We start from the raw sequence: 24,266 nt of genomic DNA, 5'->3' as shown, positions 1-24,266 counted from the left end.
GTAGTGACAGCAGGTACTAGATCTGTATGCTGACTGTCCTGGCCCTGATCTAACAAGCACTAATACACATCTAATTTTAAGGAGGTAAAGCTTTGCATTTATTTGCTGGGTAAGACAGAGTTCAACAACATTGTAAATAACGGAGTTAAATCACTGAAGAACTGCCTGCCAGTAGACTCGAGGGTTACAGTGTTCACAAAGTACCATAAGGTAGAACAGAGATCCCATCACTCAAATTCTGCCCTTGCAGAAAATAAATGGTTTGCTAGAGTGTTCTTCATGTCTCCTTCTGCCCTCCCCATTGTCTAGTATATTCCCACTTGTGATGTGCAATCCCCTTCTTCACAAGCAGAGTTTCCAGCTTGCTTGCAATGCCCAAAATGTGTGAATTATTAATCAATAAGAAGCACAGCAGAGAAAAAGGAATAATTGGTCTTATTAAAGTTCATGGACTTTATTTAAATACATAGGTCTCCAGCAATCTGGCAATGGCAAAATATTGATGTTACAGTAATCTTAGATTTTCAGATTCTCCATAGAATATATTAATAAAATTAGTAGAGTTACATAATTGAGGAATAACAACTTTAAAGATCTACACATATGGTCTACACAGTGCATTGGCATTGACCCAGTTAATTAGGTAAAAGAGTTGGGATTGATGTATTAACAGTGATTGGATGATCTAAATAAGAAGATCCAACAAGGAATATTTTCCCTTAATTTTTTTTTTTTTAATTTTAGTATTTTCTGCTACATCTGATTTACTGTATTTGAGGCTTCTTCATATAATCACTAAAGTATGTATATTCATTCACATGTCCTGTAAGTAGCAAGCTTTAAGTATAACAGGGAGAAAAAATATCTTCTATTTGTTTGTTATGTGCATAGTATATCATATTGGTAATGAATGTGGAGTCAGATTTATTGAAGCTTTTAGGCAATTAAAAATGAAAACAAATACCCATGAAAGCTTGCAGGCAAATTAGCTGATAAATCTCAGGGCACAAATAGACATATATTTGAAAACCTACTTAAGATATATTAAGACCTTGTCACATTTGATTGTTCAATACTGCCCCTTACTAGATGTCAGCAGCTCCAAAATTCTGTCATGACTGTGCATGAGTGTTCACAGACAAGTTCAGTGCCAAGTAAAGCTGGGCTGATTAAAGCAGATGTCTTAAATCTGCACTAATGTTGTCTAGGACCTCACTGCAGTCAATAGAATTCAGATGTCCAGGTGCCTTAGGTAGGCACATCTATTTTTAAGTTTACTTTGAATATGATCTTACACTCAGTTTACTTTAAGGAATCATTTGTTTAATTTAGTGAACCAAACAATCTGAAAAATTCTGGGAGATGGAGACATGGAAAAAAATGAATAATTGCAGAGATGTGGAATGCATGAGAGGTGTGTTACGGATAATCCAAACAAAAAGAACCGCAGAGGAAAACTTACTACTGCATCAACAGTAGCAAGACAGAAAAAGATAAAAAGATGACTATTTTTTGAGCAGCTGGACTTGGAAAGAGGTCTTGGAAGCAGAGTTTGAAAAGTGTTGAAAACAAAGAGAGACAGCTGTCAATGAAGAAGAAATCAAAAGTTCAGCAAAAGCGTGTTGCACGTCAGCGAATGAAACGAAGCAGAAGAGTTGTTCAAGGCAGGTTGATAAAAGAATCGTCTTGACCTGCTTTGTAAGATAGATGCTCGGTTGGCAGTTGCATGCTACATCTTTTTCCAGGTATGTGGACATTGGTCAGCAGAAATTCACTGGTAATTTAAGCCAAAGGATAACCTTTTCATACACAGGAAACAAACTGGATGTTGAGTGAAGAAAAAATTGAGAGCGCAGAATAGTTCTGAGGTTTTCTTTAGTCTTACTTCCCATTAAAAATGACTCTGTTATAACTTTTTAGTACTTAATGGTAACACTTCAGAAACAGAGAGGCTGTGGTTACCTTATTCAAAATATGATTCTGAAAACAGGAACTTCAGCAATTACATGTAGCTCATACAGTGTCACGGGGCAGCTAGCACAACCTAAGAAAATAGAGGTTACAGGTTTTTAAGGTTTGGTGGCTTTTAACCTCTTTAGGATGAATTAGCAAACTGGTTTTGAAAAGTATTGGCTGACATTGAAGAGGAGCATCCATGAAACAAACACTAACTTCCAGGAACTCCTTAGGAAGCAGTTTGACTACAAAACTAATATGTTGATTTTTGCAAAGAGAGGAAACCATTCTAGAGCTGGCAGCAGTGCTGAAATAAGATGGATTGAAATTGCCACAGAGAATCACAAGGATAACGGTGTACTTCATAACAACAGGAGATAGTTGTATCATAAACCCAAACATCTCCAGTAAGTTTGGTGCAGTTCTGGATGATATACAGTATTGCATGTGATACCTTGAAAGCAGATTATGTCAAACAGTGCTTTCAAAAGTATCAAGGTCTTCATTCATGTATGCTTTTGCTTTAAAGAAAAATAAGATGATCATGACCTCTTCGATCCAAGTTATAAAAATACTGAAGGAAAAATCTACTTAGTAATGGCAGCTTATTGACCTTTCAATGTCAAAAAGGGTAAAACTGCCCCCATACTTTAGAATAAATAGTTGTAGAATAAATATAAGTGTTCCAGGTTAGTTGTGCTCCTTTTATCAGAGGCCACTGCCTGTTTTATCACATTTTATATGTTTTCAATCTCTTCTTTAGGAGTTTTATAAAGCCATTATAATGTTGATAATGATGCACAGAAGAGGTAATGGTAAGGTAAAAGTCATTTGAACACAAAAGCTGTGCTTGACTGTGAAAAATTGTAACTATCAAGTTATTGGTATGAGCATGTAACTAGAGAAAGAAAGAGAGAATACAGAATACAAGGCAAAAGGAATTAGGAAATCTGAATTTGGCAAAGCATTTGGCAGTTTATCCCACTGAACTGCATCAGATGTAAAGAAAATAACTAGTCCATGGTAGCAAGATGTGTGTAGACAAAGACAACATGGAGTAAAGTTGTTTCATCTAATTATTGCCTACAAGAGGTTATTTCAAGCATTCATTCTGAGCTACTCGACAAAGAAAACAAGAAAGTCATTCCCTTTTGCTATACCTTACTTACACAAAGACCATAGCAACAAGAAAATGTTTCTTGATATTTATAAAAGACTATAACAGAACAGATGCCAGCAGAGAAAAAAAAGTCTCTTCATCTCAAATGAAAGATGTTCACCAGGGAATCTACCCTCACCATAGCTGTTTTTACTGTAAACCAGCTTTCCACTAGTAGTTGACCCCAAACAGGTGGAATCAATTCATTACACCCCACATAGCAGTCCCTTCCAAACCTGAACTTGAAATCTGAGCTTTCAGGACAGAAGGGCAAAGGCACCCCCTTTGAGACAAAAGACCTTCTGTATCATAAACCCAAGCATCTCCAGTAAGTTTGGTGCAGTTCTGGATGATATACAGTATTGCATGTGATACCTTGAAAGCAGATTATGTCAAACAGTGCTTTCAAAAGTATCAAGGTCTTCATTCATATATGCTTTTGCTTTAAAGAAAAATAAGATGATCATGACCTCTTCAATCCAAGTTATAAAAATACTGAAGGAAAAATCTACTTAGTAATGGCAGCATATTGCATCTATGAAACAGCCACTTGATCAAGAGAGGAAGGCAATAAAAATAACTAAACACATAACCTGATTATTTTCATTTGTCAACACCCTAAATGCATAGTTACTTTCTTGCAGATATTACCTGGACCCACCTTGGCTTAAGGCCAAGTAAAAGAAATCTGGTTCTCTATATTTTGTTGAATGTGGAGAGTCAGAGCTATTGTGTTGCTGTTTAACTTTATAGATTATGTTCTAACAATCAGAAGAAAGCACAAAACAAAGATGAGGGGTTTTTCAAGCCTATCTTCTCACACTCTGGGTGCCTGTATCAGTCCCACAGAGTCATCTAAAATTTGCATTTGAAAAATCAGAAAAATCCAAAAGGTGTGTACAGAAAGCTAAACCATTATTATCTAAACTGTAGCTAGAGGATTTGAGGTTTAGGTTATCAGAAAATGGCTTTCCCCTCAAAAAATAAGCAGTTAATACTGAATACTCTACTACCTTCCTTCCTACCGTCATGGTTTAACCCCAGACGGCAACCAAGCACCATGCAGCCACTCACTTACCTCCCTAACAGTGGAATGGGGGAGAGAATCAGAAAGGTAAAAGTGAGAAAAAACTCGTGGGCTGAGGTAAAGACAATTTAATAGGTAAAGCAAAAGCCACGCACGCAAACAAAGCAAAGAAAGGAATTCATTCACTACTTCCTATCAGCAGGCAGGTGTTCAGCCATCTCCAGGAAAGCAGGGCTCCATCACACGTAAAGGTAACTTGGGAACACAAACACCGTAACTCCAAATGTCACCCCTTCCTTCTTCTTCCCCCAGCTTTATATACTGAGTATGACGTCTTATGGTCTGGAATATCTCTTTGGTCAGTTGGGGTCAGCTGTCCCAGCTGTATCGCCTCCCGATTTCTTGTGCACCCCCAGCCTCCTTGCTGGTGGGGTGGGGTGAGAAGCAGAAAAGGCCTTGGCTCTGTGTAAGCACTGCTCAGCAGTAAGGAAAACATCTCGGCATTATCAACACTGTTTCCAGCACAAATCCAAAGCACAGCCCCATACTAGTTACTATGAAGAAAATTAACTCTACCCCAGCCAAACCCAGCACACCTACTTTACATATTCTGGGGAAAAACAAGCATCTGTAAGTAAAAGCATTCTAACCTGGGTTGCCAGGATTCACTTGGGACCTTTCCTACCAGGGAGAGAAGAAAGCCCCAATCCCATACAAAATCTCTTTCATCCTTAGAGAAAACATGACAAAAAGGGCATTCCCTACTGGTTGACCGGCAGGTAAAACAACAGGGAAAGCAGAGGATAAGAATCGACAAAACAAATAGTTAACAGGAAAATTTCTATTTTCACTTCACAACATCCCTGATAACTACTTTAATTTATAGAAGTGCTAATGAGTAGCAGAACAGAACTAAAATTCTCCAGGAAAGTAATTCTGCACCTATTGCATTACTATATGTGGAAGTCAACATCATGGAGCAATGGTAAAGACCAAAAATATAAATTATTTCCAAGAGGACTGGATAAGATATTAACCACAAGTCCAACAATGGCTGTTAAACAAAGTGGTTTACATGAAACCTCCAGCTCAGGATGTGAACAAACTGTGGGATATTACAAGGTAAAAAAGCGTATTAGAGAAGGATCACTCTATGTACCTATTCTTTGTTATATCCTTTTCCGAAGTATTTTCTCCTGCCCATCACTGGGAACAGAATACTGAGTGACAGACATATGGCAGTTCTTACATCTTTATTCAATATCAAAGTGCTTCTCATGATATAGAAAAACATTTTTAATTCATTTTAAAATTAAAAAAAAACCTGTATCTGTAGATGCAGTAGTTTTCCTCCTCAATTTACAAAGCAGTAGTCTCCCATAAAACCTTTGTAAAACACCTTCTGCTTCAGTAAACAAGATGGAGTCATTGGTACTGCTTATCTGTGGTAGAAAAGTAAATATATAGAGAGTCCCTAACAAAGAGCCAAGATTATGTTCCACACATCCTTCAACTTGGCCTGGATAATTTGCTATATAGTGCAAAACCTACAGAAGACATGCAAAGAACCTGGGAAAAATCAGCAAATGCAAGCTTAATTTTCGCAACTTCTAATTTCAAAAAATTCAATCTGTACAAAACTCATATTCTCCAAAAGGCACTATGAAAGAGAACAGAATTGTCTTGAATATTATTAAGTACATGACGTGCCTGTGTTGGAGTATGCACACTATTATCTGATTCAGAATTAGTTTATTCAGAACCTCTACACTTCAGGTAATTGCTACACAACTTGAAATCAAAGTGCAGCTGAAATCGGAAGGGCCTTTTGTTAACATATTCTGCATTTTAAACTTAATTCCAGCAAGATGGATTCCAGCTTTTGGCTTTTAAACATCTTAAAAGATGAGTGGAGTATTAAACTGACGGTAAAAGCTGGCAGCACATTTAAAAACTAGTTCAACAGTGTAGCATGCAAAAAGATTAATGACAAGAACAAAACTCTGCTGACAGTCAGATGTTTAGTATCACTTAAATGTGTTTAATATCACTGAAACATGCAAGTTCAACCAAAGTGTAGAGGTAAAGTTTAGGTAAGTTTTAAAGTTCTGTTGGCAAAATATCTCTGTTAAAACAGTTTTTCATATCAACCCATTATTTGGTATAAATGTCTATGCATACATTTTCCAAACAAAAATTAGAAGAGAGAAATATGTGAATTCAAGTCAAAAAGCATCTAAAATGATGAGTTTTCAAATAAAACATTTCATTCTTAAATGCTGGACTGCTTAGAATGACAGATTCTAAAAGCATGATTTAATTATCTACCTTATTAATTTGTACTTTATTGACGCTTGACCAATTAAATGTTAAACATATGTTGAAGGACTCATTGCTAGTGGAGGCCAGCAAAACTACTTACATTTACAGGTTGAAACATGAGGCCAGAGGAGCAACTGAACTATTCTTAATGCCAAATGGATTACTGATAGAGCAGTACATTAGCAATACTACTACATCTTTTGTCAGGTATACGACCAAAAGAGCTTTTCCTACCTTAAGAGCTATAACTCCTCCACCACTGACTGTTTTCATTAAAATGTTTTTTTGCACCTGACATTATTCTAAGACCACTGATAGGACTGCTGGGTAGAGTGGGAACTGAAAAATACCATTACTCCATCACTTACCTTATTCACTCTGTACAGTTACTAACACTGATGACTAAGCTTTGATATGGCTGGTGAAGTTGCACTAGCAATAAAGACTTACAAAAAAAGGAATGTAAAGGAAAAGTAAGATCTACACAGCTCATCAGAATCCTTTTTTGGGCTATCTTATTTTTCTTCTGTTGTTTGTGTGTTTACTGTTATAATGCTTCCTGCCTGTATTAATCTCCATCAATGTAATTTCTGACCATTTTTAGCACGTGTAAATAGTTGTAAACCTCCTATCAATAGCAAAAAAAATTCTGGGGATTAATTCAGACAGAACCTATGTCAGGCTCTGGGAGATGGAGGATTAACTCGCTGTACTGTGTTAAAAAATGTAAAAATATTTAACAAAACAGTAAGGTGATTTCCCTTGAAATAGAACACAGACTGAGCATAAACCAAGCATGGATTTAGCACCTTGCAGAAGTGAAAAGAGATGAAGAATTTCTGCTTGATCTGACACAGCTATCTTAACCAGATCAGGGCTTTCTCTACTCATTATTAAGTCAACAAGGTAACCATGCGGAAAAAAAAAAAAGGCAAATTTCGGAATATAAATAAGTAAACACAAAATACAGGAAGTGTTTAGGAGATCTCAGGTAAACTCTTCTGTCCAGTTTTAGGAACCAAGCTTTAACAGTTTGGGCAAATAATAGTGAGTCCAGAGGTGAACAACAATAAAAAATAGCATAGGTATAGATAAATAAAGTTAGCATAAAGAAAGGGTACAATAATTGTATTTACTAGTCTATAAAATAAAAGAATTTGGTTAGACATGATGCTATTTTAATATATATATATTGGAAACCAATACTAAAAAAAAAATCAGTGGTTGTCAATATATAGTTAGGGTAGCAGAAGAAGCAATCAGTTTAACTTATAAAAAACAAAGTTTAGGCTAGAAATTAAGAAACAGTCTCTAATTATGATAGTTAAACACTAGAGCTGGATACCCAGGGTGATAATGGAATCTTTTTCACTGAAGCTTAAGAACAGAACAGGCAAAAATCTATCAGAAATATAGACAGTCCCTTGCATCTTTTCTATTTCCATTTTTTTAATCTTGATTTTGAAAATAGGCATTTTAATTAGCTGGGGTTGAGATATTCAAATATATCCCATGAAAAGGAAGATAGTAGCAGGTCCCACAGAGAAGCAACGGGATAGCACATTATAAGCACAAGAACACTCAGCTACTCACAGGAGAATTCTCATGACTGGAAAAATATAATTTTCATTTCCATTAATAAAGTACAGTCATTTTCTCGTAAAGAGAGAAAGTGTTCTTGAAAATATCCATGCTATCAATCCAGCATTCTAGAAACACTTTAGCAACAAACAGCAGTTTGTACTTCACTCATAATGAAAATATTTCTGACTCTCCAGAAAGTATCTATGGAAAGCAATGAGTACGTGTGCATGTTCTATGATCTAAAAAGTGCATTGTTTCATCCAGTCAGGTGCAGTGCTGAACACAGATTAGCACACTAGTTTGACCAATTCCACATCACTTTCAAGAGCAATGGTATTGTTGAAGTATATCTTCACAAAACACTATTTTTTTTATTTTACAGATTAGAGTAATAGATGATAGTGAGAAAGAACAAAACTTGTTTCTGAATTGTTCCAGTGTTTAATTATTCTTTTTACTAAAAAAATTGCCCCTCATTTCCAACTGTTCTGACTCCAACTTCCAATAATAGGATCTTTTTCCATTTTCACCTCTTGCCTTATAAACCTTCTCTGCAGTACATTGCTTCCTCTTGTCCATACCTACAGATCATATTCCAATCACCACATAATCTTGTTGATAAACTAAAAAAAAAAGAGTTCTTAATTCTCCAACAAAAAGGTACATTTGTCACTCTTTTACAAGATCAAAACAATTTTCAGTGTTCACTAAAATAACTTCATTGTGAAATCAGCCCAAGTGTCCCTGCTGCGCTCTCAAACAGTTCTATTTTCTGTGCTGCCACAGCTGTTTTTTTGTGAAGTAACTTCATTTGTCATCAGAAAGATTATGTTTATGCAATTTATTTTTTTAATAACTAGTGGTTAGCAAAAGTATCATATATTTGATAGCTTCCAACATTGATGGGTTCATCAATCAGATTATTTATATGACTTTTATTAAAACATGAGTAAAAGATAGACAAGCCTTTTCTTATTCAAGACAATGAGCCCTTTCCTATTTCAGGCTACAAAATGGCCTGGGTGAACATGTGAGAAAAAAAAACCAAAACAGTAAAACAGGATAGAGGACTGGTGATTGATTGTTAGTTCAGAACTATTTTAAGCATCTTTATACTGTTAACCACTTTTCAGGGCAGCATTTGATGCCTAAATGACAACCATTTCGACAGATATCTGACTATCATTGCAGAACAGGAAAAGCTAGAAAAGGAATTCAAACCTGACATTTTGTTTTTCCTCTGATAAAAGAATGACAGTATATCCTCCGAAAATTCCAAAATGCTAAGTTCAGGGAATATTTGAAGTCAAACACATAATTACAAATATAGATAAAGAGATGCAGCATTTCTATTCTAATATAACAGCTACTTTTATCAAATATCACATGTGGCAATGTGGCTTTTGTTGTTGTTGTTTGTTTTTTGTTTTAAAGATTACTGTACATTAGGATATGAAAAATATTCACTGTATTGTGATGGAAAATGACTGGAGGAAAATATGACATTTAGTAAGTCATATTTTAACAACATCAACATTCATTTTAGGTTCCAATAGACATGAAAAAAATTTTGCAGTTCACATGTAACATTTTTAGTCTGGTATAAGATACTAAATAATGTAAGTTTTTATTTCAGGCTACAAAATTTTTCACTAAATGCAGCCCATTTGAGGATGAATGGGATTTCCTCATGACTACATACCTTCCTCAAAAATTTGAAGGAAAGCCTCCATTTGACACACACACACACACACACACAAAAAAAAAAAAAAAAAAAAAAAAAAAAAAGGCAAAACCCCACACCCAACCAACCAACCATAGTTTAAAACTTCTCTGGTACCCAAAGATAATTTAATATACTTCAGTTTTTTATAAAAGTGGTCCAAGTAACTTATAATATTTAAATTATCTCCATGAACTTAATGACATTAACTTGTATTTATACATGCAAAAAGTGGTTCGTTTACCTTTCGTACAGAGCAAAACTTTGGTGAGTCCATAGTGATTTTAATGAATCTGTAAACTAAGGTGTTCTGCTTTGGGCTTTTGCTTGAGAAAGTGCTAATATAACTCAGACAGTTCCACTGTTTCCATAAGGCCTGATTCAGCTCTCACTGAGGTCTTCTGGCCTAGGGAACTTTCCTTCATGAGGCTGTTGTGCGTATCAGCATTGACACAAAAACTGCAAAAGAGAGGCCACACAATGACACAATCCTTTGCACTGGGTGGTCCTTTACAAATGGGTCTGAGGGTAGTAAGTCCCTTAGGGCTGCTGCACTATGAAGGATCTGGCCTCTATGTCACAGAGCAGGAATTTTACACAACAGGAAATATCTCCTGTGATCCTATTTGTAAGTAAAGGTATTAAATTTTGACAGATGAAATAGAGGGAATGTGCTTCAGTCATTAATCTTAAACTTTTAATATTAGCATGATTTGAGCTGTAACTCTAAAATTTTAGGAAACATTTACACTAAATGGTCATAGCTCAAGTTGAAACTGAAGCACCTGCCAAGATATTACTGAGATCACTAAAATGCTGGATATAGCCAGAATAATATTTTTCCTTTTGTTCATTAAAACAGCCCAGTTTCTGGAATATGAGGGCTATAAAGATCTTTGATTTGATTATTGCACACCAAGATCCTATCTGCAAAACCAGCCATCATTACATATCTAGAGAACAAATATGAAATTAGGCAAGCATAAAATGAGCCTTCTCCAGCATCTTCCCAAACTAAGGACTTTTTGAGCCAGAGATTACATTTGATAGCATGTCCCTTGGCCCCTGCTAGATTTATTCCATATGAATTTGCCTAAAGATTTCTTGAAATCCCTTATTCATTATTCTCCACAACATCCTGGAGCAATTCATTCTACACTTCAATAACCCATTACAGAAAATATATTGTCATTTGTATGTTTTAAGTGTAATACATGCTAATTGTATATGATATCCCTAAATTCTTGCATTAGAGGAACATTAGATAATTATTTCCTGTTCACGTTCTCCATACCATTCAGTTTCATACTATTCACATGTAAATGACATGGATTTATAGAGTGGCATAACATTTCATGTTTTATTCTCAGTTCTCCTCCTAAGAATTACAAACTTTTCATATGTCTTTTTATAGTTGCTGAGCCCTGAGCTGGCATTTTGAAATAAGTATCAAAATGATATTGAAATCACTTTCTTGAGTAATAAATATATTACAGAGGCCAGTACTGTGTATATATAGTTCAGGATTGGCTATTTTCCCTGCCTGTGTCAATGATTCTTCATTTACCCACAAATTGTCTAACATTCAAATTGTCTAGTATTTGTCAGAAATCCTAACATTGTTTTCTTTGCTCACTTTTAGCAAACAAAAAAAAAAAAAAAAAAAAAAAAAAGCTATTGATTACTTCTAGCACGTTCTTCTAATTCAGCGTTTTTAGCATTCCATGATGTGGATTTTGTTTCATTTTGCACTCCAACAAACCTTCACAGAACATGAATTGCATATTGTATCTGGTCCTCGAATTAGGAAAACCTCAATCGATCTGTCCTTGTAACCTCTCTCAAACTGGTATCAGCTTATTATTGCAGTATTAGAATTTAGCTCTATTCCTGAATTCTGATCAGTTATTGTAGAGTTTAAACTCTGCCTGAATCATTGATGCATTATTCATAGAAGTTTTGAAATTATGCTTTTCTATAGTGATACAACTAAGTTTTTAATGAAAGACTGTACTTCATAGAGAAACATAAATTTACTCTGCAAAAACACGAGAGATTCAAAAAAGGTTTGAATTGTGTTCTCTGCAAATAGAAGTAAATAATAAATGTAACTAAAGCTAAACAATGCAGTTCTATGAAAAAATGCTGACTTAGGAGATTTTTACAGGAGGAAGCCTAACCTCTCAAATTACAAACTTTTCCTTTTCTGTCAACAGTATCAGTATTTTAAAATTACGCAGTTCAGGAGTGAGACTGTCACTGGGACAACTGCAAGCAGCTTACCAGTCCTCATGACGTTTCAAAAGATAGGTATCCAAGGTGGCTCCATTTGTTGATACAGTACCCTAAGCAACAATACTATCCAGCAGATCCCAGCTGGGTAAAGTATTATTCCTTCTCCCATTCAATAGACAAGGAAAAAAGTTCTCCACAAACACTGCCTTCCACTTATTATAGAAGAAGTGCTTACAGTCTGAGGTAAGAAGGTATACACTGCCACCTCACTCTCAGGAAAAACAGACCACTCCTGGGGTCAAAATTTGAGCTGCAGCAGAGAAGAAAATAAAACAGGAAAAGCATCCCCTGTGCAGATGTCCAACAGCAGAGAATTCCCACTCTAGGTAACTAAGCAGTGCTAGAATCTTGCTCAACTGTTGTGCAAATGGTGTGGTCAGAGTAAAATTTCCTCACTGTGAACTTAACTGTGCTATGGCATCTTTGCAAATCAGTTAAAACTTGACTGAATTATGTGACTAATGAGGAAGAGCTTTGAGGCTAGAGAGGCTGATTGTTCAAGAGTGTTGCTAAAATTAGCAAAGGTTTACACAATTCTTATGTATCACATGAAATTTTTTTTTTAATATAACTTCCCCTGACTTCTGAAAGACTTAGTAAAGAAGACTACAGAAATTAAGGGGCAGTGGATAACACAATCTCTAATACAGTTTTAAGATATACTCACCTTGTGTAAAAAAAGCATCTATTTTGTACAAAAAAGCAGCTAGAAGTTTTACAAGAACTTTATACCTGGCTTTCTGAATTTCATAAGTAACTTGTGTCGGTGTGGGAAATTATATTAAACTATGAGGAAAATGGAAAACAGACAAACAAGCAGAAATATAACCCATCCAAGTGCTAGGACAAGTATACAAGACAAAAAGTAGGAGCACAAGTATAAGAACAGACCAGGAGAGAAAGATTTCATCTTACACTTGTCTTCAGAAGTCAGACCAACATTGTTTCTGCTCTTCTGAGAGACTGAAACAGTATTCATGTACCACTTCTGAGATCAAAGAGACGGATTCCATTAGGAAACCTAACAAATATTTTCTAGCATTAGCAACCTACCGCTTGACATTTTCCGCACCAGAAGTAACATTATGTCTAAATTTTTTAAAAACAATAATAGGTCAGATCACATAAAGACCTTTGTATAAGCCAAAGTCTGGAAAGAGAAGAATACAATAGTAAGATAAAGGTTACGTTAGTACCTCCTTATTTCAGTATTACGCATCAGTGTATCCTCACGTGTTAATATTCCACAAAAATAATAGAGACTAAAGCTACATAGGTGCATTGCTCTCAGCCAAAAAACTGTCACAGTATTGAGATAGTTACTAGCTTTGGTGAAAGAGAGGTGCACACATAAGTGAAGATAGAGTCTGGAAAAAGGGAAAAGAAGGAATGGTAGAGAAGATTCCCAGGTATCTTCTTTGGAAGGCATTAAAAAAGAATAGAAAACGGCATTTTATTTTTCCCTGGAAAGGCTTGTCCTGAGGCTTCCCAAGTCCCTAAGCCTCCTAGCAGACACTGTGGGAGTGAAGCAGTACTCGCTATAGAGGGAGAAAGGGGAGAGATCACTTAACCAACTTGGACATAAGCAAATCCATGAGACCAGATAGGAGGCATCCAAAGGTGCCAAAGGAGCCAGACGAGGTCCTTGTGAGGCTGCTCTCTATCATCTAAGATCAAGGGAATTGGGGAGCCTGTAGAAGAGAAGGCTCAGGGGAGACCTCAGTGCTTTTTACAGCGATCTAGTCAAAGGATACAGAGGAGATGGAGCTAGACTCTTCTCAGAGGTGCACATTTATAGGACAAGAGGCAACAGACACATAGAAACATGAGAAATTCTGGCATTCAGGGGGAAAATTACCACGAGAAATTCCAATATTTTGAAGAGAATTTTCACCATGAGGCTGGTTAAGTACTGGAAGAGGTTGCCCAGAGGGGCTGTGGAATTGCCATCCTAGGGGGTGTTCAGCGCTCAGCTGGACAAGTGCCTGTGTACCTTGATCATGTTTGACTACATAACCTCCAGAGGTTCCTTCCAGCTAAAACTGGGGCTCTATTATTCTAACATACAGCAAAGTACTGCCACCACGGATAAAGTTGTACTAGCAAAGCTGTACTTTGCACTGCAGTAAGTTGGGACTTTTCATTTCCAATTACTTGAAATCTGAACACTTCACATTGTCTCCAGTAGCAGGATAGAGACGATATAGTTTACCTGCAGAATTCACTGCTGCAGGATGCAATTGATTTAATTATGTTATTAAGATTTTTTAAGTATAAATAATAATGACAACTGCTATTAATGTAAAATAGGATACAAACAAAAAGGCTAGCAATTTTCAGGCTTTAGTCAGACCATAAGCATATCACCAGATGGAAGAAAACCAAAATTGTCTTGTTACAATAATACAAAATCCTGGCCAGGTATATCTAATACACAATACTATCAGAGACAGAAAATTGAATTATTTAACTATTTTCCTACATGTTATATACTGTTTCCACTATTAAGTACTTGAAGAACTATTTTGTGTATTTAAAATTTTTGAGGATAAGTAACAGACAATACTGCCCATCAGTAATTATTTCTCTGCCTTTCCCTTTGCTCATTGCTTTAAAATATAAACAAACAATTATGACAGTATGTAAAAGACAGACAAAATACTGAATTTTTTACTACTTACAAATTATTGTTGAAACGTATGCATCTATTAAATCCGTGGTTTTGCATGCAAAGGTACTACAAAATAGATTTAAAATTTAATATTCAATAACGCAAAGTATAATGATTCATTCAGCCCAAACAAAGGCTAAAAACATTAAAAGGCCAAAGCCTGGAAGAATTATCTGCTTTGTTTTAAAAGCACATTTAAAATGAAGAGACCTGAGCAAATTTAATCTGCTATAGCTGACATCATTCCTGGGCATCGATTCAAATTCCAAATTTAATTTCAGCGAAGCTTTAGTAAAAGTAATGCCTTCTGCAGATTCAGACCCATCTGACTGACATCTACTGATGACAATAAAAAGTAATTTAACCAAATATGGTTTCTGTAAACAGTTCTTAAAATTAAGGATAGATGAAATATATGTTAAACTGGCTTGGGAAAACATTCTATTGGATGTTGCTTACTATTAGCATGGTCTATGCCCTTCCAAATAAGTATCTAGCACAGACTTTAGAGTTCTTTTGAATGCATTTTTTCTTTTAGATAGACACATACAATGTGTCACAGTTTGACTACTTTTGATATATCGATATTGTGAAAACATACTTACTACTGAAGAGAGATGTATGGCATGGTGAACAAAGCACAGAATAGAGAAAAGGAAAATCCAAGTTGGGGAAAATATCTGCCATGGGACTACTTCCATGACATTTAGCAAGATTTTAGATTTGTGACAATGGTAAAAAGAAGATTAAAAGTAATTTTATTTATTTTACTTTTTATGGTAGATATCAAAGTGTACTTAGCTCATCTCTGTTATTTACTTTGCAAAATTGGCAGGAAATTGCATGAGTTGAAGCTTTCTTGGGAAATTTTTAGATTCCAACTTTGCTCAGAAAAATTATCTGAAAGTACACTTGGCAGAGCCTTCTATCATCTCACAAAAGACCACATTGGAATTTGCTGGGGATTGACAGAGCTCTAAGCACATATATTTGCATATGCAAAAAAACATTACTTGCATGAAAAAAATTGCATTTGTTCATACAGACTGATATTTAGCCAAATCAATTAAATACATAACAGCTCATTGATCTTCATTAGTGTGCATTTGTATAGTTCCTAGGATTTCTATTTGTATCTGAGAGGGTAAATACTTTTCAGTTGCAGTGAAACATACACACGCTCTATTCTACTTATTTTTTTTAAATTACAGCATTTAAAAACAAGCCATAATCGTGCCAGGCACATAATAGTAAAACGCTTCTCCATTCTCTTCTCAGTTCCTCAACTCCTTCCCTCATAGAAGCAAGTGTTAAAGAAATAAGTATACCCCAAAGTAAAAGTTAGATAAAGATAAAATCCATATTCAGGAGCTTTTTTGGAAATGCTTTCCAACCCCTTAAACTAAAAGGCTAGAGAACATGCAAAAAAAAAACAAACAAAAAAAACCCAAAACTTTGCTAACTCACTCAGAACATCAAGTTATTCAACAAGTCCATGGCCTTTGGGCTGATCACTGAAAAAAGTGCTCATCAGTGAAAAAATCTATTTACATACGTTTCCTTAGTTTTACATTCCTAATCAATAAATATCTTCAAATTAAACTTCTGTTTGTAAGAATGCCACAGTTGACTATACACTACAAAATGGTATTTTAGAAAAAAAATCTGAAAGATACAATAATAGATACATTCCCTTTGTGGACTATGAATATGCCCCAAAACCTCTGTGTTAACAAAGTTGTTGCACTTCATTAAAATGAGTACTGAGAAGGCAAACACAGTTCTTACTTGGTTTAATAGAATAAATGCCATCTCTCGACACTGCCCCACACAATTACTAGCAGGTAAAAACAATTCTTCCCACATTGCAACCACTTCCTAAACAAGCTGGAGCTTCTATTTTGATAAATTTTTTATTCCCCATTACCTTTCATCAGTCTCCATTTGTCACTTCCTAATAAAGAAAAGGGGAGAAATTTTACTCAGCTGTGACCTCTGCCAACAGCAGTAATAATCTGGGTGGGGATTTTGTTTGTCTGGTTTTCTGTGGTTTGGTTTGGGATTGGTTTTTTTTTGGGGGGGGGGGGGGCTAAAGAAGGAGGAGAAGGAGGAGGAGAAGGAAAAGAAGATAAAACATACATGGGGTTAGATTTCCTCAGGAAATCATGAAAGTTACGAAGCTCCTGATGATAGTTGAGATTGAGTTTCAAAAGCAAGACTGATCTGCTTGGTCAGAACTATTTAAATTGGGTTGTAGTCTTTGCTGAAGGCAAATAAACCCCAGAAAGTCTTCTTCCAAATTATTTTTTCAGACAACAAACCCCAACCGTGTCAGACATGAAACAACTGTTTTCCTTTAAAAGTTGTGGATTTAGAATTGTAAGGATTTTAAAAGATGATAGCACCCACCTTTTAAAAGTTTGCCAAATACGGATTTCTTGGCAGCTGGAGGCGTGCAGAGCAGCGTTTTCTTACATAAGGAAAGGCAGGGGCAGCGCCAAGGGGGCACAATGGTAGGCCATAAATCGAGAGGTTAACCAAGGCCATAACAGATAACTTCACCCCATCTGTAATTTACTGTTTGTTTGTGCATCCGTAAGACAGTTCAGGACACAGAGTTAGTATAAGTACATCCTGTTAAATGCTTTTCTAACGCTTTTTCATATTACTCATTGTAGGCGAATGTTTATTATTCTAATCTGAATCTTTATGAATGTGAAATACTTGGTATGCCATAGTTTACATAAAACTCAGGCAAATGTAAGAGATGACAGCATGGGATAAAAGGGCTGTACCTCTGGCACAAAATAATGCAGAAGAGAAGAAACAATGGCCAGCTTTCACTGTATAGCCCTATAGAGTAAACTTACGCCAGGCCAAGGCAGCAAGGGCCGCACAAACAAAATTACGCTTGGCACTGGTGTAAGTTTCAAACAAATGTGGCCTTTCATAACTAACAACTATTTTGTTCTGTGGAATCATTTTAGTCCAGAATTTCTAATTCTTCCTATTCTCCACATACATTTAATAGCAAGTATCTGGTAGATTAAACAGAGTATTTTTGCTAGAAATTTAAAAAATATACAGTATCTCAAGTTTCTTATAATCTCCCTGTATTTTCCAAAGCAGCTCTTTGTTTCATTTTGTGTACCAGGTTTCAGCCATTTGGATGAAGACAGCAGCTTAGGAAGATCTTTTGTAATGCACCAAAAACAATAGAGAAAAAACTCTGTAAGGTTTACATTCAAGGTTCTTGCTGCAAATTCACTCTAAAAATAGACCTAATCCAAAGGCAGTGTAAGCCCATAGTATCCCAAAGGATGCCGCAAAATATTTACAGACATGCTGGAAAGCTCAAATTGAAAAGAAACAAAGGAAAAATAAACTGACAATGGCAAAGAAAACAAACAACAGGAGACAAAACCAAAACACTCATCACTCTGATCACACTAATGCAGAGATAATTTTTTACCCATAATCTGCTCAGTGTCAGGCAGTTCATAACTGTCTTCAGAATCCCAGAAATAACATGGAGTTTTAGTCTAAAAAGAAGTCCCCAATGAAGAATTTATGCTCTCTAAATAAAATTTCTAATCAGACTTGGCATTTTTTTTTAAAGCAAGAACAGCATCAAAGAATAATAATGGACTTACAAGACTGCCACTTTAAAGAAATTAAATCTTTGCATTTTATCCTCCTATTGCTTTCATTTTTGTCCTTCTCATATATGTACATTTAGGACTTAATTATACAGAAAACACAGTTATTTGGTCCCAAGCCAAGAATCCGTTTGCTGAACAAGAAGTGTAAACAGGAGAATAAATTTGAAAAACATTATTTTAGATTTTTAATTAACTGATAAACAAAACATATTGGAAATTTGCATAAATTACACACTGAATTTTAGAAAAGCAAATCATAAAAACTGTAACTGTGGTCCTACCTCAAAGCGTTTAAGACAGAGCATAATGTGAAATACATTAATATACATTTGAAGATGCTTACGCAGACAAGTGCCTGCTTATAGTTTGAATTGCAGCCCTGCTAACCCAGCAAGGCAGCTTTGCCTACAGTGGACGTTTCAGGGTAGTTATTAAGCAAGCTGTGAGCAGGCTGCTGTGGGTGCTGATAGCCATTAGCTACCACTGCATGGATGGTACACGGTGAGAGGTAAGTGGGCTTGCACACATCACCCTGACACTACATGCTGAAGGCATCCAGTATGTCTGCTGGTTTTTCTGAAGTTACCAAGTATCTTTACACTCTGCCTCAACCTACAATGCAATCAGAGCCACTTGTCAGGGGGTACAGCTGCTGGCCCCTACAGAAATAAAAAAAAAAGGAAATAAGAAAAGAACTAATCATCCCAGTAGCATTTCAGTGATTGTCCATTGTAATATCATTGTAACAATACTACTGGTATTATTACTAATCATCTAATTAATATGTTGTAACATTAGAAAGTAGAAATTCTTTAGAGTTAGCTGATCTGGTTTTGGATTTGTCCTTTAAATCTGAAGGAGCTATATTTTCAATGAGACAAGTCAGCCCCTTCATGTGCCACTTTATGAACCTGTTTCTCCTTGATCATTAAGCACTCAAGGACAATTGCAAGGATTTCACAGAAATACTAGCATGGGTGCATAATTATATAGTTCACTCGCTTGAGGCTGGGCTCTGTGACAGACATTGTACATGGGAGTGAACCTGAAACCAACTTAGGAGTCTCTTCAGTTAGTACAGGAAAAAAAATACATATATATATTTTTTGTTGTTGTTGTTATTGTTATACAGAATATGTAGCATTTACATTCTGCTTTTTTAAATTCCTATTTTTTTAAAAAACATCTCAAAATTTTATGTTAATTCAAGCCATAGCAATCTGGGTTCTTAGCTAGATCTCTGATCAGGGGAATTACGGATTAAATCCCACTGATTTTAGGTATCACTGAAGATGCTTTATACTTCTTAAAACCATTAAAATTGGGCCCTATACTTCTTCTTTTTTGTTTTTCTATATAAAAAAAAAGATCATCCTGTTGTCACATAGAATTTAAAACTGGGAAGGAACAGAGAGATGAGAAGAATCCTCAGAACTAAATTACAGTAAAGCATGGAATATATTCAATGTACCTTTGTCCTAAAGACGTTTCGGATTCAAAGATATAAGATGAAATACATTCTAGCATGGCAATGGGACATTGATATCCAAGTCTCTTTTAACTGCAGAGCTGTCAGTCTTTCCATCTTCCTTATCTGCAGTCTCATTTACATGAATGAACAGTCTCCATGTTTTCCAAGTACTAAAATATTGCAATACCAAAGTTCCATAAACTTGGCCTTTTCAACAGCAAATGCATCATATTCAAAATGTTCTTACATCTAAGTTCTCCCTTATTTAGTCTTCAGTGAAGATCACAGATGGAGATAACATTTGCTCACACTTTATTACAGAGCAGACTATTTAATAATCAACGTGTTGGAGCACTGTTCATTTTGCCTTAAAATAAGTAGCTTTTAAAAGAAGTACGTTCCAGTGGTTAAAACTAAAAGAGGTTTCTTTTTCCTTTAAATGCAGCATGGAAGTTCAATGTGCAGACCAAAATCCTAAAAGACTCTACAGCAGCTGCAACTAAATTTATATGTGTAATCATCTGTATGAGCACCCTAAAGTTGTAATGTAATTCTGACTAGTTAACACATACACTGTTGAGGTTTAATAAAAGTAGAAATTTAATACTAATTTGACAATTGAAAAGTGAACAAACTGATGCATCTACTAAGTGATGAAACAATTCTGTAAGAAATGACAGACAGGGAAAGGAAATCAACCATGTGCTATTTTCTTTGTACACTGTACACAGAAATGTGACTTGAACTGGCACTTACCCTGTCCCTGCTGTAACAATAAAACTGCAAGGCAAAGCTAAAATGAACTTCTTTTCCAAACAAACCATTAGACATTTTTTTTCTACTAGCAAAAGTACTTTGGCAACGTTTTAATAGTATGCAAGAAAAGTAATCTGACAAAGGAAAATAAATTCTAAAATCATGAACAGCTGCACACAGCAAAACTCAATTTAAGCAAGGTAGCACAAATAATAAAATATTTCCTAGGTTAAAGTCATTTATATATTCCACATTCTCTCTCAGCTACCTGCAGAAAATTCCCTGTATTAAAAACAAAGACTGAAATGGCTAATATTACATTTCAAAGAACATTCACGTAACAGGGCACTAGTGTTTTGAGGTTTGATTATGCATTATTTTCTGTATGATCACCTATTTATTTGAATTGGTGCAAGATGTAGCCTTCTGTAAATACAAACCCAACGCCACTGTTACAAATCGCTTACACTCAATCAGGTCATCCCAAAAAAGCCTACTTGAAAATGAAATTTTTGCTGATTACATGTTTTTGCTATATTGTACGCAAAGGCATGTTCTGCTTAAGTCCATTCTTTTTGAGTACTTTTTTTATTGTGATGCATAGTACAGAATGATAATATTTTTTAATTTCAGTTGGTCTATTCTATCACTTACCCATTCAAGACACTCTTATACTTCACAAAGAATTCATTTTGGTACACTGAAACATGGGCATGAGGATACCTGTGAGGATGTTAAGCCTGTGAGGAAAATTTAAAAGAAATACATGGGATACTTTCTGTATCCACTCATACTTGAGAGAACATGAAAGAGTATTCCTCTTTACTTTTAATAACTTTTTGTAATATTAAAGTCAAATGATTTTGTAAGTAAACTGTGATTTTGTAACCACGCTGTTTGTGTCTTCACAGACACTAACCACTCAAATAAAATTCCAAATTTAACAATTCTTTATTCTTATATTTTTGTATTCATGTATCTATCTTCCATTGATAAAAATGTGCTTTTTGAAGGAATTGCAGTGTTCTCCTTTCCAAATCACAGCTCAGATTTATTAACTTAACAGATTTATTAATGACATCTAAACAAAATATGTCACCTAATATAGTTTATTCTGGATTATGTGAATACAAAAGGAAATATACTCAACGTTCAGATGAAGAGGAGTTTCCCTTCTGCTTAGAGCAATATTATGAGTAAGAGCTAACAAGAGCAAACTGCTTCTTTTTGAAAAGCGTGTCTTTCTTAAAGTATGGCTTTTGCCAATGAAGATTCAGTATCACAATAAATGTACAATTATAAACTGTTCTAATTCAGATATAGATACATACACACAGTGAGGAGCTTTTGAAATAATTTAATAGATGTGATATCCTAAGAATATGTTCCGATTATTTTTTTATAAAACTTCCTTTATACTCACTAATACAGAGACCTGAACTGGAAACTTTGAATTGCTGTGATTCATTTTTTGAAAGGAATAGGGTTATTTACACAATTTATACTGCAGTAAACTGGTCCTATCTGCTAGATTTAAAATAAATTACTATTTTATTTGCAATTGTTTTCATTTATATACTGAGGGCGTAACTTTTCCTAGAACCTAAGTAAGTAATATGCAGGTCTCTGGCCAAACTTTTTTACAGAAACACCATTAATTTAGCAGGAGCCTTTTTAAGGGTCTCCTCAAATACTTCATCATTTTAGTTTTTGCACGTTATCAGTGATGCTGTCTTCTCAATGAAATTGGTTTAATAATGGGTACACTGGAAAAGTGTTGCTATAAGCGCACCATCCTGAGAATCTGGAGAGGGAAGGTCTATTTTTGTCACAGGTTGCTTGTATGACCTTACCTAACTTGCTTAGTCTCCCAATGCCTCAGACTCCCCTTTAGTAAGCGAAAGCAAAGCATATGTCCCCTGTCATAAGTTTGCTGATGTAATATTTATCATTTTCATCCATTCCTTGACATGTTTCTTAAAGAGGGGAAATCAGGATGCCAAAACAAAAAAAAGGTATTTTTGCAGGTATCTGGTATGTATTACATCGGGGGGGGGGGGGGGGGGGGGGGCTGTTGTTCTGTTTTAGGGGGGTTGGGGGGGGGGTGCTTTGTTTTTTTAATTCTCAGTGCTAGAAATCTAAATGCTCTCTATGTTAGGACTGTTCACCAATTTTTTCCAAGTTCCTGTCTCACTCATTGGAATTCAATCTGTGTCCCTCCAAGAGAATCCACTGCAAAACCAATCCAACATTGTCTGGAACATCCAGACACGTTTGCAGACATTTGACTTTCCAAACTGCACACACAGCATAATTCACAAGGATGATCTGGAAACACTCCCATAAACTGTTATTGTACCTGGAAGAACACGGAAACAAAACAAAAACAAACAAACAAAATCTTTCTCACAGAAAAACTCTGCTGTACCATCCACTAAGGAGCACTTTGCTGCTTATGGCTAGATAAAACACAGTGTAGTCCTTCACAAACACTTTTGCAGATGATGTTATATCACTTTGTACTGCCTCTACATGAATGTTTTCCAAAGTCAGCTGCCCATAAATTCTAGAATAATACTTAACTGCTAAAATATTTTAATCCATGTGAACAATTCTTTTGACATGTAGTGAAAAGGTGTAAATTCAGCTAGAACTATTGCAATATACTTGGATTCCTCACTGAGCTCAGTTTCTTTTCAAGCAAATAAACATGTCCATCAAAGCAGTAATAGCAGTTTTAAAATATCTGAAGTTTTATGCCTTACATGGGCCTTTAAAAAGTATTAAAACATTCAAAGGCTCAGGCACATATATTTTGGCAATTAATGTTTCAATTATATTGCATTATATCTTAAATATATCATGCATCTTAAATACGCATATCTTGAGAAATATCTTAAATATTTATTGTAGTCTGCCTGTTCATTTATTTTAGTTTTCTGTGTTACATCACGTTTTCTTTTTCTTCCTTCTTTCTATCTACTTTTTGTTCCCCACTAACTGATCCACTGCTGTTACAAACAGGTCTAGGCCAGGTCAAATTAAGGACCCCAAACCTCTAAATAAACATTCAGATTCTGGTTACAAGATGGACCCAAGTAAAAGCTCCCAAGGCTGACTCTCACTAGTAGTATTTTACCTCTAGAAGTTTCTTTTCCCCTAGAACACAGAGTACAGGCAAGAAATATGAGTTTTAAATGAAAACCAAACTTTGCAGTCAATCTAAATGGGATGCAGTTGCAGAAGAGCTCCTGCAGCCACTCTCCTGCCATCAGCAAAGGCTGGTTTCACAAGGAACGTGGGGAGCTCTGCTGCCATAAAGCTCTTGCACCTCATTTCAACTTGCATCATACTCAAATGCCTTTACTGGCCCCTGAGGAACAGTATTTCACTGAAAAAAAAACTTGGAAAAAACTGTTCCTTTCTGCTCTTGCTACAAAGTATTATCCACTGTGCTTTGGGCTCTCTCCCACCACAGCCTAAATAAACTTTTCCCCTTTTTAATATTTCATGTCACCCAAGGCTGCCAGCTACAGCTGGGCCACGCAGCGTACATTCTGTAAAGCTCCATTCTTTTGCCTTTACCCAAAACCTTTGGAAATTACTGTCGACAGAGGATTTCAGATCTGTGTCCTCCTTA

The 24,266-nt window shown here is 35.6% G+C and overlaps 1 protein-coding gene across 5 annotated transcripts in view; it reads right to left on the bottom strand.

The window, feature by feature from the left end:
- The window catches only part of PDE1A (phosphodiesterase 1A), a 237,434-nt gene that overhangs the window by 172,123 nt on the left and 41,045 nt on the right, over positions 1 to 24,266 (bottom strand). The window contains exon 1 of one of the 5 annotated variants that reach the window (XM_030017549.2): positions 17,147 to 17,309. The exons of 1 other annotated variant lie outside the window; for it this stretch is intronic. Coding sequence is in view for 3 of the 4 variants with exons in the window: in XM_030017546.2 (XP_029873406.1) it covers positions 14,748 to 14,794 (47 nt within the window). In the remaining variant the exon portion in view is untranslated. Of the gene's footprint in view, positions 1 to 14,747; positions 14,860 to 17,146; positions 17,310 to 24,266 lie in introns of those variants that run through there. 3 more of the 5 variants (XM_030017546.2, XM_030017556.2, XM_030017547.2) reach the window with 3 other exon arrangements.

Source organism: Aquila chrysaetos, chromosome 6 (genome assembly GCF_900496995.4).
Source record: "Aquila chrysaetos chrysaetos chromosome 6, bAquChr1.4, whole genome shotgun sequence".
Lineage (NCBI taxonomy): Eukaryota > Metazoa > Chordata > Aves > Accipitriformes > Accipitridae > Aquila > Aquila chrysaetos.
This window is presented reverse-complemented; position numbering and strand designations above follow the sequence as displayed.